Source organism: Microcebus murinus, chromosome 2, assembly GCF_040939455.1.
Source record: "Microcebus murinus isolate Inina chromosome 2, M.murinus_Inina_mat1.0, whole genome shotgun sequence".
NCBI lineage: Eukaryota > Metazoa > Chordata > Mammalia > Primates > Cheirogaleidae > Microcebus > Microcebus murinus.
Genome location: NC_134105.1, coordinates 122323428 through 122338179, shown reverse-complemented (window position 1 = coordinate 122338179; position 14752 = coordinate 122323428). Strand labels below are relative to the sequence as shown.

The following is a 14752-nucleotide window of genomic DNA, read 5'->3' as shown; positions in this document are numbered from 1 at the left end:
GTACAAAGAACGGCACGTGCTCAGCGAGCTGCGGACACGCCTAGCTAGCCCTGGCGCCCGGGGACCTGCTCAGCCACAGTCTCTCTGCGATGAGTGCGGGATGTGACACTCCTCTCAGGCCCCCACCCACTTAGTCGTTCAGGTCTTGGTCCCACCTGAAATCCCCGAGGAGACAGTTTGCCAGTCAGTTCGGCCTGGACTGACTGCATCGCCAGAGAGCAAAGGCAAGGTCACCACCAAAGTGCTCGCCCGCCGGGCTGACCAGACGGCTACCAGGAGCCGGACACAGCGGTGGGGTAGGAAAAGGATAAGAAGGAGCATCAGGGAGTGAAGTTATGGGTTGAGGAAAGTCCTATTGGTTTATAAGTAATAATTAGGCTCTGACTGAGATTTTTAAACAATTTCTGATTAATAGATAAGCAGCAGTCAATATAAATAATAATTTATAAGCAGCAGTCAATATAAAACAAAACATTTTGCGACTAGGTGATTCCTAGCTTGAACTGAATTTCACAGCGAAATATATGAGTTCGACAAGCGTTGTGTTTGCAGGCTGGGGGCACCTGCGTGCCAACCCTCGCCTGTGCAGCCTGCAGCCGTGAGCCGTCTGCATCGGAGCGTGTATCTGAGTGACCAAGGCTCGGGGCAGAAAGTCAGTCGCTTGCAAGCCCATAGAGGCTGTAATAAATTAGCCTAAAGCTTACACTGTCCCACAATGCCAGGAGAATTGAGAATTCCAAGGATAAACTTTGAGCGTATTTAGTATAAACAGTAATTATAAAGCCAGACAAGGTCTTAATGGAAAGAAAACAAATTTCTATTTCTCACAGGCGCTTGAGTGTGCATAGAGATTACAGTGTGTTCCTTTCTTGGCCAATCATAGATAGTACATGTGTGTGTATTTGCATACAGGTTTAGCACCTATTCATGTATGTATATGTACAATGTTACGATACAGAGCTTAAAATTAAGTAGATTATTTTTCTGATTTTTTGAAAATCATAAATTCAGGCTCCTTCAGGGGTTTTAGCTTGCCTTAATTGTACATTTTCAGGTAATTGGCCAAGTCTTTCTGTCCCTGTCTATGGCAGGATAAAATCAGATGACCCTCAGAGGTTTAAGGTATGGTTCAAAATGATCAGGAGCCTAAATATTTGGGTGATGCCTCCAGCACATGCCCTTGCTCTTCTCCTCCAGGCCAGCCTGACCTTATTTGCCTGTCTACTTTTTAAGCATGTCCAGCTCTACTTTGCTATTTCATTTCCATTTCTTCCCCCTGCCCCCTGCCGTATTCCCCTTTTTGCTTTTTGTGGTCTACTTGAAGCCACCATAGTACTTGGTAACTCACTGAGTGGACAGCAGGATGATAGGAAACATAAAGAGGGGCTTCTAATGGGGGGGAGGAAGAACATTTTAAAACATTTAATGAACTTTCTGTTTTGATGTGTGTTTCTTTTACAGGCAGGGGAATACACTTCCCCCCCCTGGTAACTGAAGATCTACAGCTCCCACCTTGAATGCTAATCCAGCTCCTGGTCTTTATGCTGTTTTCCCTAGAGCATAGGATCCAACCACAGATAGGTGACAATAGACACTGATAATAATATAGCTGGGTATATTTCTTGTTAAAGAAGAAAGCTGCCTATTAAACACACCGGAAGGATGCCCCAGGCAGCAACGGTAATTTTCTCAGGCGGATGAAGCTGCTGGAAATCATGACAGTGATGATGATGATCATGATCGTGATGATGGAGACGATCTGCGGCCGCTGCTGAACTAAAGTTTTATATGACCCAAAATGCACTCAGCTATTTGCATCTATCATTTCATTTAATCCTCACGAGATCCTGTAACTACTCCGATTATCTCTATTTTGTAAACAAGAACAGTGGTCTGTACCGGTCAGTAACTTCCTCAAGGTCAAGAGCTAATAAATAGCAGAGTTGGGATTCAAATGTAGGCCTCACTAACCCTAGAGCCTCCCGTACAGCTAACCACTAAGCCAGGAGATAAATCTCAGACAAAGGAAACCCTTCTTAGCTGTTCAACTAAATTGTATTCTTTAGAAGTTTTAGGGACGCGCTTAATTTTTAAACTCAATTATAGAAATCCTAGACGTTTTCTCAATATTTTATCTTCACCTAGACCTAGTCCCCTTGAGTATGAATGAAGAATGACATACTAAAACCCATTAAGAAGAGACAAAACCTTGCCTGTCTATTATGGCCAAAAGTTCTCCAAGTATCATCCTAAGATTACCCTAAGTATGGTCTCCTGAGTCCAAGCCTGTGTAGTGTTTGTGTTTAGAATATGTCACTGCTTCTTGTTTCTGGTGATATGTACCACTTCTCTCAATGGCGCTACACCAAAGTGCTGGCTCTTCTCACTAAAAATAAAACACACACTTTTAGGGCTGGAAATCACTCAAGATTTCCTTATTTTACAAATGTAGAAAAGGAGGCCAAAAGAAATGGAGTGATTTCCTCAAGATAAAAGTCCTTGTTAGCCAAAAGCACAGGCTTTGGAGTCAGAGTGGTCTTGATCCCAGCTTCAGCGTTTACTGGCTGAGTGATTGTGGGAAGGGATAATCTTGGCCACACTCTCAGTATCAGTTTCCTCATCTGTAATAGGGAAGAATAATAAAACGCTAGAATGTGTTATAGTTATTATACTATATCAAACTACATGTTATTATATCATAATCTATCATACTATTATTAATAATAAAATGCATCATTGTTATGAGAAATAAATGGGGTAATGTAGGCAAAACCTCAGCATACATACTACATAGTGATGAATCGTTGTCACCATCATCACCACCATCATCCCCATCAGCCCGACAGAACAGAGTCCAGGCTTTGTGCTTTGTAGCTCTCTGCCACACAAACACCCCTTCTCTGCGTGTCCAGGGGCCGGGCGCACATGCCTGCCTCCAGCCCATCCCAGGCTCTGTCCCCATTCAGGTCAGACAAGGCTCCACTGGCAGCCTCCACAAACAGACATCCGTTAAGCAATGAACGGCTTAATGTGAGGCCTAATTATTGCTGTATTGACCTTCTTTTGTGTTTACAGGACTGAAAGAGATGTATGTATGCACTGTGGAAAAGTTGATGCCATGGCAGCCCTCGGAAAGGATGGCTGTTTACCCTCTGACTACTACGGCACCTTACGGATGGCGCCTTGATGGATGGCTTGTAGAAGGAGAAATGGTCTAAGTACAGTTAGAAGGTTGGACTCATTTAGAAGTTAAATTACTTATGGGACCTAATGGGGTTAGCCTAACCTTCACACATGAAGATAACGTAATGAGAAAAAGGCAACTGTGGAATTGCAAGATAAGGGAGAATAGAATATGGGTCTTTTTGATAAAATCCAAGTCAAATACATTTATTTTTGCTTCTGATATCAGGTTAATGAAACAACAGAGGAGTGATTAATGGCGATACGTATGAGGAAGTAAATTGCACGGGAGAAAAAGGAAAGAGCTTAAAGGAGAGTTTGTGTGTGTTGTACAATGGGAAGAGGAAAGAACTCCAGAAACTACATAAACCTTACAAGCTCTTTGGAGTTTTAATTCTGTCTGTATTTTCTCTATTACCTTCAAAAATAAATAAGTCTCAAAGAGACACATAAAAATCTGCCATGCAAAAGTGCTGCTACACTAATTTTGAAAAGAGACAAGCTCTACTCTGGGTATCTTAGGACAGTCAAGCTCTCATGACTGGCACTATTCTACCAGGAACAAAGGCTGCCCTGGCCCAGTGCGTGTTGGCCTTACTGACCCTGGGTCCTGCCCCCAGGGACTCTGATGTCAGTGATTTGAAGTGTGACCTCTACTTTAGGGTTTTTAAAATCGCCCTGAGTGGCTCTCATGTGGAGCCAAGTTTGAGAGGTGTTGTTCTAGTGAGCTTGGTGAGATGTCTGATCTTTTTTCCGGTACACTAACTTGTATAGAATTGTACTAATCAAGCATAAATATCTGTTGCATAAATAAAGTTAAAACTATCTTTAGAAAATGATCCTCCTATGTTTCTGAGATAATTGCAAGAAGAAAAACATAGGCAAATATTTTAAATGTTTTCTTCCACTCTAAAGCACATGAAATAGAGATCTCTACCCCCTCTTAAGAAAGACCTCTTTCCTTCACCATTTTAACATCAAAATTGCATTACTAAATTTGTTATAAATGCAATGCCTTCATCCATTCAGAAAATATTTACTGAGCACCTACCAGTAAATACACTAGCCATTGGGTATATGTCACTAAACAAAAACGTTCATGGTCTGTAGGAGAATATAGGCGAGTAAGCAGACCGTGTGTGATCAATGGGAGAAGTGATATAGTCAGGGAAGTTCTGTGTGCAGTGGGAGCCCAGGGGAGGAGCCCTTCCTACAGTCTGTGATTAGAAGCTGAGGCCACAGGATAAATCAGCTTCATCCCTGACAAGTTGGAAAAGGGAACCCAGGAAAATATCAACATTAAAGAAATGGTCAGAGGACAAAAATCTAGGGAAGGAAGCTGGGAAGACACAGAAAGAACATGGAGTGAGATGAAACACAACCAAGGAAGAAGAGTTTCAAGAGGGAGGGTGTGGCAATGATATTAGTACTATCATCTCCACTTTACAGATGAGAAAATTGAGGCTGAGAATTTTGAGGTTTGGCTGCCAAGACCTTATTTGCATGTCTGTCTTTATTCATACTTCAGAGACTGGCTCAGCGCGCACAGGTGTGCCATCGCTGCCACCCCTGAGTGGCAGGGGGCAGAACTGGAGCAGAGGTCTCCCAGGAAGTCAGGCCAGCACGTATCTTTCTTTTCTCTTGAAACAATAGACTTGAGAAGAAGCAGGAAGGGAATGTATTTAGCTATTAATACTTTGGTAATTGTTTTCTTCTTTTAAAAATAAATGGAAAGTAATATCTAGCATAGCATATATGCATTAAACTTCATAATTTCGAAAATGCTTTCACTACATTACCCAACTTTCAGCCTCCAAATAACACTGTTGGATAGAAATAATCACTACCTTCCTTACGACAGATGCAAAAACTGGTACCCATGTATATTGAGTGTATTTCTCAGGGTCATGCAAACAAGTTGCAAATACAACCATTAAGTGCCTTTTTTTTTTTTACTATATTGTAAAATGGCATAAAATTAGCATGTGCCCACCGTCTCTGGATTGATTTCCCTGCTTGCTTTTCTCAGTTTCTTCTCTTCGTGCCAACTTGTCCTAGAAAGAATTTGAGGGCCCCATTTGTACGACACTGGGCTTTTTCCACATGCAAGGAACAAGGCTGACATAGTTCGTTGAATAAACACAAGAAGCAAGTGACAGTGATTTACGTCCAACTTGCAAACTTCTGATTACCAATCCGCTGCCTGCTATGTAAACAGGTGTAAACTAAGATTTAATCGGTTTACATAGTGCGGTAAATAATTTAATCTCTCCTCAGCACGGTGCTTGCGAATGTAAATGTTTAAGCCAAAACTGATGCTCACATTGTGATGCAAGCGTCCAGTTTCTCAGCCAGGAAAGCTTTGTCTACAAATGGCCCTCAAGTGCCCCTGCCCAGGGGAAGGCGGGCGGGGCTAAGGCAGAGACCCCAAGTTCTGGGTGGAGACTTCATTTTTCTCAAGGTAAAGCTCAGTCATAGGCACAGAGAGTTGGCGGAGATCTCTTTCCCCTTAATTTCTCCTGGTCCTGAGATATATCTTCCTCCTTCAATTTTTCTTCATGGCACTGTTCTGCCGATATCTACGGTGGCTGCTGGTATATGAGGAAGGTAAGAAGACAGCAAAAAAGCAAGGAAACAGCAGCCTTCAGGCTAGTTACATTAACATTCTCGCTTGAAGATTCCCTGGGCACTCAGGCCTGTCACTGCATGCCTATGCAAATGGGATCTAGATCCTATGGAAATCACATGCAAATGTGCTCTCAGTTGTCAAAAACTGTTTACTACACCTGCTAGAGTCCACTGAACCAGAGAATGTTGCTTCCCATGAATTTTTCATCGGTATTACTCATGTTCTGAGAAGGCAAGGAAGGGAACGGGCTTGCTCTTCCTCTCCACAGTATGAGCCTGGGCCATTTCTGGAATGGAAGGCCCACAGCAAGGCCATGGCTCTACTGCCCCATACTGACATGGCTGGGGTTGACTAGAGGAAGGTGATACCAGATAAGAAGTTTCCTGATTTTTTGTTTTTCTGTTCCTTTAGAGAACTCCAGCTTATAAGCAAAGGTTGTGTTTCCTGGCATCATTGGTAATGCCCTGGCTGGGATTTTATTAGTTCAAAACAAAATATTAAAGAAGACCTGGTCAAATTAAAAGGTTTCTGCACAGCCAAGGAAAAAATCATTAGAGAAAATAGACAACCTGCAGAATGGGAGAAAATAATTGCATGCTGTATATCTGATAAAGGGCTCATAACTAGAATCTATAAAGAACTCAAGCAAATCAGAAAGAAAAAATCAAATAACACCATTAAAAAGTGGTCAAAAGACATGAACAGACACTTTTTAAAAGAAGATAGACTAATGGCCAATAAACATGAAAAAATGCTCAACATCTCTAATCATCAGGGAAATGCAAATCAAAACCACAATGAGATATCACTTAACTCCAGTGAGAATGGCTTTTATCAAAAAGTCCCCAAACAACAAATGCTTGTGTGGTTGCGGAGAGAGAGGAACACTCCTACACTGTTGGTGGGACTGCAAACTAATTCAACCTCTGTGGAAAGGATTATGGCGATACCTCAAAGAGCTAAAAGTAGACCTACCATTTGATACAACAATCCCATTACTAGGTGTTTATCCAAAGGAAAAAAATGTTTTATTGAAAAAGACACCTGTAATTGAATGTTTATAGCAGAACAATTCACAGTTGCAAAGATGTAGAAACAACCCACGTGCCCACCAATGCATGAGTGGATTAATAAAATGTGGTATATCTATACCATAGAGTACTACTCAGACACATAAAAAATGGTGAACTACCTCTTGTATTAACCTGGGTGGAACTGGAGACCATTCTTTTAAGTGAAGTATCACAAGAATGGAAAAACAAACACCTTATGTAACCTCACCATTAAATTGGAAAGAATTGATCAACACTTATGTGCACCTATGGAAATAACATTCATTGGAAATCAAGCAGGTGGGAGGGGGATGTAGGGGATGGGTAAATTCACACCTAACAGGTATAATGCACACTATCTGGGGGATGAGCACACTTATAACATTGACTCAAACTGTACAAAAGCAACCCATGGAACCAAAATGTTTGTACCCTCATAATATTCTGAAAGAAAATTAAAAAAAGAATAAAAGAATGCCTATGGTCAGGATTTGAACTAAGCCCTGCATAAGAAATGGATATGATTTGCTCCTGTACCTACCTAATTTATGGTAGGGACAGAATAGCTACTATTTACTAAATGAAAGGAGTTTCTTTTTATGAAAGCTTTTTATCTGTTTATTCAGAAAGTGTCTTTTTCTGAATCCATTTATCAGTAATTGGCACAAGCTGGGCACTGGGCTGGATGGATACTGCCTCATTGAATCGTCAGCTGAACCCTCTGCTGTGGGCATCATCCTCACTTTGCAGGAAGGAGACCCAGACCCAAAGAGTTAAGCACTTGCCTGAGGTTACTCAGCTGATCAGGAGGGGACTCTCTGAAAGCTCCTCCTCTTAAATTATGCTCTAAAGCTTTGTTCTTTCTAATCGCGCATAACTTCAAAAGTAAGGTGCTCCTGGCTATGGGTTAGGAGTATGCATACATAAAGGTCAGGAAGGAGAAAGCAAAAAGACTACGATAGCAATAATAATAGCCAAAATATGTTACATTTTATGTTTGAGAACAAATTTACTGAAGTTTATGTTTTACTCATATTAATCCATTTAGTTCCTACATCAGCCCTATTAGATAGGTATTAGTATTATCATCCCCATTTTACAGATGAGAAAACTGAGCAGAGAAAGAAACCTTTCCGATATCACACAGCTAATAAGTGTCTGCACTGGGACAGGCCAGGCAGTTTCTCCCAGAGCCTGTGGCGGCGAGCTGCACTCTGCGGAGATGCCAGCACAGAGCTGGACTCGGGTGGCACATGGCACGCCTGAGAGACTCCTAACACTTGCTCTCAAGGAAAGCGATAATTAGAGCAGAAATTCTTTTAAAAAGCACCCAGGTGATGCGGTGTGCACTGTCGGGGGGATGGACGGGCTTGAAGCTCTGACTCGGGTGGGGCAAGGGCAATATACGTAGCCTAAACATTTGTACCCCCGTAATATGCTGAAATAAAAAAAATTAAACAAACAACAACAACAACAAAAAGCACCCAGGTGAGACTGTGGAATCTCCTCTGGGAGAGAACATGTTCACAGAAAGCAAGGCAGGTGGCCTGCCTGCCACGACTGGAGAATGTGTCTGTGCAGGTGAAGACAGCCACACAGACAGACAGACACGACAAGCTCAGGCAGCACGCTAAGGCTGGGACAGTCTGACTTACTTCCTGACTTCACTCTCTGCGCTTTCCACCGCGTAGTATCCGGGTTTGCATTCGTATCTGCAGACGGTGCCCACGTCGTGGCTGCCCTGCAGGCAGTGAGGCAGGAGCAAGTCGGCGTTTGGAATGATGGGGGGCACGCCACACTCCAACTTGCAGTAGACGTCGGGGAGAGACCACAGCCCGTCCTCCAGACAGGTCAGCCACGGGCTCAGTCCTGACGCCCGGAAAGAGAAGCACAGGGTGTCAGAACACAGTCCAGAAAGACAACGCCAGCAGGAAGAATGAACATCTGTCACATCTGGGATTCTCCAAAAGTCGTGTTAGTCTTTCTTGAGCAGCGTCTCAAAAGTCTCACACCAGATGCTCACCCCTGTCCACAGAGCACCCGGTACGGTCTCTTACCCAGACAGTGGCCAGGCGGGTCTCCCTTGACCTGGAGGAAAGAAGGGCTACCAACCGGTCACCACTCCCCTCCTGCCCGCAAGTAATAAAACTACAGCAGTGACAGTATCATGGAAAGCATTAAAATAATAATAGATGACACTTTCATAGCACTTATTACATGCCAGGCACTGTTCTAAGCATTTTACAGGTATTAGCTCGTGTAAACATTCAACCTCAAACAGCCCTGTGAAGCAGATCCTATTAGTATCCCCTTTTGTACAGATGAAGAAATTTGGGTTCAGTAACTTGCCTCAGCTAGTAAGGGGAAGAGTCAGGATTTGAACCCAGGCAGTTGGATGGAGAGTTCTGTACTGAAATGGCACATGTATGCCTCAGTATAATTCGTGGTTTCTCCAAGTGCAATCCACGACTACTCACTGTAGAATCACTAGCCCACCCCAGACCTCCTAAACCAGAACCTCCCAGGGTCAGGCTCCAGAATGGGCATTCACAGCAAGCCCCCTGAGAAAGTGTTAGGCACGCCAGAGGCTGAGCGGCCTGGTGAGGCAAAGAGAACGCTGTGGGGCTCAGTTAGAGCAGCTCCTGCCCCATCTTCAGCTATTACCGGCTCTGTAGCCAGGAACAAATACTGTAGCTGTGTTCCCATCTACCAGTAGAGCTAAACACACATTACTCAGGATGGTTGTAAATGTTAAATTGTAAAATGTGCATGATACCTTGACTATTCATATTATCAGGACAACCATTGTAGTTGCCTTAACTTTGGGGTACACACAATCAGATAACAACAGAGGGAAGTCTAACATTCTTCATTAGTGAGATCCTGAGTCAGTGCATCCTTCCAGGATGTTGGAAGTTGGTGTTCTTAGAAGATGGTGACACAGTGGAGTGAATAGGAAAGGTGTTGGAGGGAAGGAAAGAGCCCCAAAGTGCCCCAAAGTACCCCAGAGAGAAAGGGAATGCAACTCCTAGCTGGCCAGACAATACCTTGCAGCTTGGCTGGTGGGACACAAGAGATCGAGCAGCGTTTCAGAAAGCCAGTTCCCTCTGAGCAGGAGAAGGTTGCATGGTTCACCAGAGACGGGTCAGGAACTCCACAGTCCAGCGGCATGCAGCTCACATCCCGGTCCCAGTGCCCGGAAGAACATGTGAGCAGAATTTCCTTCTAGAAACAGAGAATTTGCCTCTGTCAAGGTCACATAAAAAGGCTTATCAGAATCATTTCCAGGCTTTGGAAGAGTCCTGGTAATCATTTGTCCGAACGACCGAAACAGGTACAATGACTTTGCCTTTGTCCCTCTTCATGCCTCGTTGTTTGAGTACACAGTCTCACAGTGCTCAGGCCTGGTGCTGATGGCAGAAGCCTGTTAGTGGAAGGGAGTCGAGGGGCGAGACTCCCCCAGGCCGGCTCTGCTGGCTGCCCTCCACTCATTCCTCCCATCTACTCTCCACCCTCCTCGCTCCTGCTCTGTGGGCTCCATGGCGCTCAAGCGTGCTTGGGTTCAGGCCCTGGGACCCAGCGGCAGAACCAAGAGGGAGACACAAGAGGGAGGCCAGGATGCTGATTCTTCTTACTCCCTCCTGGGGGCGCTGCAGATGAGCTGTGCCCTTTGGGACCCCACTCCATCCAGCGTCTGCTCCTTCTGATGCTGCTGCTGCTGCTGCAGTGGCCGTGCAGGCCTGGTGAAGATCACCAAGCCTCTTCACCCTGGGGTACTGCCTCATCCCCTTGTGATTTCCCTGTATCCTGCCCACACCTTTACAGGTAGTCCCTTTACTAATTTTTCTCCAATTGCCTATTTTCGAGCACGTCATCTGTTTCCTGCTGGCATCCTTATTAATAAGCCAACTGACAATGCTAGTGAAAATAACTAGCTCCACCGAGAATGGTGCATGGTAAGAACATCTGAGAGCAAATGCATACGATGCACCTTCCAAACTTGTGGTTGAATGGGAGAGATTCCAGGTGCTTCCTGGGGCCTGTCATTTCAGTAGGGTAGCCCTGAAGCACATGGCTACTAATCACATGAAGAGATGCTTACTGAGCAGCTGTACTAAACAAGATGCCCCCAAGAAGCTAAGAATATACCAAGGGAGCAAATTGCCTGTTGAAACAGTGGCTCTGAAAACATCTGAGGGAGGAAGAATGGAAACGAGAAAAGGAGGGGGGAAGGCAGGAAAGAAAGTAAAGAGGGAAAATGCTAGAGTTGCATTTTAATCTGTTCATCCTATCCTATCTCCTTCTATAATGATTGGAGAGAATGCAAACAATAAAATAAAAGCAGTAGAAAACTGGGACCAGGAAGAAAGAAGATATCAATATGCAAAAATAAAGCCATATTATGTGCTACCTGCTGTTTTGTGGTGGTACAGCAGCACCCTGGGAGCTGGAGGAGCGACTGCCATCCTTGGGCAGACAGGGAGAGCACTTAGGGGAGGTTTCCCAGAGTAAGCAACACAGGCACTGGCCTTTGGAAGATGATCAGGACTTCCCCGAAGCACAGGGCAGGCGGGAGCAGGTTTCTAGGGAGGGGATCCAAAGGAGCAGGGCCTAGAGACTGGGGGCTTATGGCTTGTTTGGGAAGAGTGCAGCCATCATTCTAGCCACTGGACTCCCAAAGGTCAAAAACAGAGAGGGACATGTCTATGTTTGAGCCAGTTGTCCTACCAGGAGACTGCAGAGGCACCAAAGCCACAGGTACAATGGCTGCTGAGGGCACCTGCCACACCTGAAACCAGTCCTGGGTGCCTGCTCCTGCCTGCCTCCCAGTGCTTCCCTGTGGCCTGCCAGAAGGACCCAATTCAAAGCCAGACACATTTTTCTGTTTAGTTTCAGTTCTCATGCCAACAAAAAGCAAATATCCCCACTGTCTTGTGATCATGAGCTCGGATTGTATAATGTCTTTCATGGGGCCAGCCTCCAGTGACAGGAGCGTTTGGCCAGCTGAGGAACTCTGTCGCTGACTCCACCATTTGGTTGGCAAAGGGTGAGCTCCTCCTTCCTCCTCCCAACTGAGATGCTGCCCGTCACCGTCTTACAGCCTCTTACACCCTCTGGAAGTCTCACTCAAACCACAGCAAGCCAGTATCACTGAGAGAATATCTCTCGAACTCCTCATATATCGCCTGGTTTTCCTCCTGGCTTTGTTAGGTGTTGTCTGTTTTGTCTTGAATTTGCTCCTGATTTTAATGCATTATAAACATTGTCTTTTCTTCTCTCCCCTTCTTCACCTATCACATCAGTGTATTTGGTCCCTGCATTTTTTTTTCATTCTTTCTCTTTTCGGGGGTGGGCATATCTTTTTCTGAATTGAGATAGATAAAGAACAAATTATAACAGCTCCAACTTCCTGACTACAGAATCATAGACCAAGAAGTTGGTGCCTCAAAGTATATTAAAGTTGTTTCTCTCTAGGCAGAACCTAGCCCATTGGAAACCAAAGATCGTGTCTTTAAATTCTGACCATCCATAAGAAAGTGAAATTCTCTCATAGGTTTACAGCATATTAAGTAATCAATTGGCATAAAATGAATAAAATTCTATGGCTCCAAACCATTGATGTCTGGTACACAGTTGTGTGTCCACTCTTTCCTCATCATATATCTTTCTGGTTCTCTTGGCAAGTACTGTTATTATTTGCCTGGTACTCCCTTTCTCTATCTCATATGGTCATGTTTCCTAACTGCTGATTTCATGGTTAAAATTCCTCTGTGCAGTATTGTAAACTCTCTAAAGGAAAGATGGAAAACAAAATTCTTAATTGACAATACGTTACGCTGCTCATAATAACGGCAGCTTAACAGAATGCTATGTGCCTATCATATTACTAGAGGCATTTAAATTATTTTCAATCAGACACCATAATAACTCAATGATATAAGGACTTCTCATTATTTACAAATGTGAAAACAAGCTTAAAGAGGTTAGTTTTGCTTGTCTTTACCCAACTTTACATACCTAATACATAAGGAAGCCAAAATTTCATTCAGATCTGTCTCCTAAGCCATATTCCTCTTAACCAATATATTCTACTACTCTAAATTACCTTGAGATTCTGAAAATGATGCTATAGAAATTTGTAATGGAGCCTGAAGAAATTTGGAAAATTTTGCCAAAGCTAGAATCATGATAGAATTTCTGCCTCAGTAACAGATTTAGCACTTTGGGGGAGCAAATTTGGTTCTATTTCTCCAGCCTTCTCATAAGGAAGGTTGGAGGAAGGGGACAGACACCGAACCTCAGGTAAGTTGATTGCAACCTTTCTTGCCTGTAAATTATGGACAAGTCTAGATTGTGGCATTCTCACCTTGAAGGCAAAAGTAGGGAACATGATTTCTGGCAGAAAGACGAAAACAAGGGAGAAGAACAGAATAAGCATTGCCACTTACTGCCCACCTGGAGAGAAACACACCATTTGATCAGCATTGCACATGCTTTTATATACCCAGCATTTCTATTAAGCCATGCTTCCCTGCTTGTCAGAGCCCTCATGTTTTCCTTTCAAAGGATTTTTTAAAATCTGCCCTTCCCCTACTGGGCCAGCAGAAGAGGACAGACAGTTTCCCTCCCCAGGAGCTTGCTCACGGGAGCATGACCAGGTCCTTTCAACTCACCTGCACGGGCCTGAGGAACTGCCCGCTGCTGGTCTGAAGGGCACATCCCCTTTGACAGGTGATAGCACACTTCATGTGACCTGGGCCACTAGAGGTACAGTTCGCCACATCAGCGTGATCAAGCAGCAATGGCACACAGCTGCCCTGCTCCCCACAGGGCCGATGGACACAGCTGGGATGACAGAAACAGAAGCATCTTAGGACCGGCTTGGAACCAATAGGCAGCAGCAATGACTTGGCAGCTCCCTTGGGGAAGTGTCCCTAAGCTAGAAAGGATGATTTTTTTCCAAAGCCTACATTTAACTCATCACCTTCTTCTGTCCACCTGGAACCATGTGGCAAAATAAACGTAAATGATAATAGCTAACAAGTAACAACTAACTGGCTTCCTATGGCTCTTTCTTCCAGGAGGGTCAAATGATGATGGGACCAGGTGGACAGTGGATCTCAAGAGTTCTGGATGATCTCAGAAATAGCAGATCAGGGATGATACTTGAAATGTTTATTAGTACTGCCGGGTCCCCAACAGTCAGTACAAATCCAGGAAGAAGCTCAGGAGTGAATCCTGGAGTCCCCTGCTGTGTCAGGCACCAGCCTTTTGAATGCTGGCCACAGGGAGGTCCCAGTAGCCCCTGTCTGAAGGGCCTGGGTATCTGGGATGGCAAAAAGGCACTATCCATTTATGGATTGATATGGAAATATTTTGACAACTGGCACAGCCATACCAGCATACACCACTGAATACCAGCACAGGCTAATCAGAAATTGAGCTGACATTGTGTCAGGTGTTTCCAGAGACATCCTCTCAGCAGAGAACTGCTGCCTGGATTACTAGGGCCAAGAAATCAGGGACAGAAAAGACACATAAACTCCCCAGCGGTCAGGGAGACACCCTGGACCATAGCAGCAGCAAGAGTGCAATGGAGCCAAAAGAGTGCTACCGTCTTGCTGTGGCAGAGCCATAGAGGCTAAAAATTAGGGCATTGGCCCCAGCCTGTTTGATCCCAGCTCCATCATTTACTCCCTGTGTGATTTGCAGTGAGTGATTCATTCCCCAGTGTAGTGAGTGATTCATTCCTTGAAAGATGGGGATGGTAATGGTACCCATCTCACAGGGCTATTGTTCCCAGCTGAGTTACATCCACTGCTTCATTGCAAAGGGCCCAGGTCCAGCCCCCACGGTCTGTTTGCTGTTAGCCACCCTGCTGGTGGTT

At 44.4% G+C, this 14752-nt stretch overlaps 1 protein-coding gene across 2 annotated transcripts in view; it reads right to left on the bottom strand.

The window, feature by feature from the left end:
• The window catches only part of PAPPA2 (pappalysin 2), a 311166-nt gene that overhangs the window by 69493 nt on the left and 226921 nt on the right, over positions 1–14752 (bottom strand). For both annotated transcript variants that reach the window (XM_012765039.2, XM_012765040.2), the window contains exons 14-16: positions 13539–13710; positions 9912–10089; positions 8520–8733 (exon numbers count right to left, since the gene is read on the bottom strand). In XM_012765039.2, the coding sequence (XP_012620493.2) occupies positions 8520–8733; positions 9912–10089; positions 13539–13710 (564 nt within the window). The remainder of the gene's footprint in view (positions 1–8519; positions 8734–9911; positions 10090–13538; positions 13711–14752) is intronic.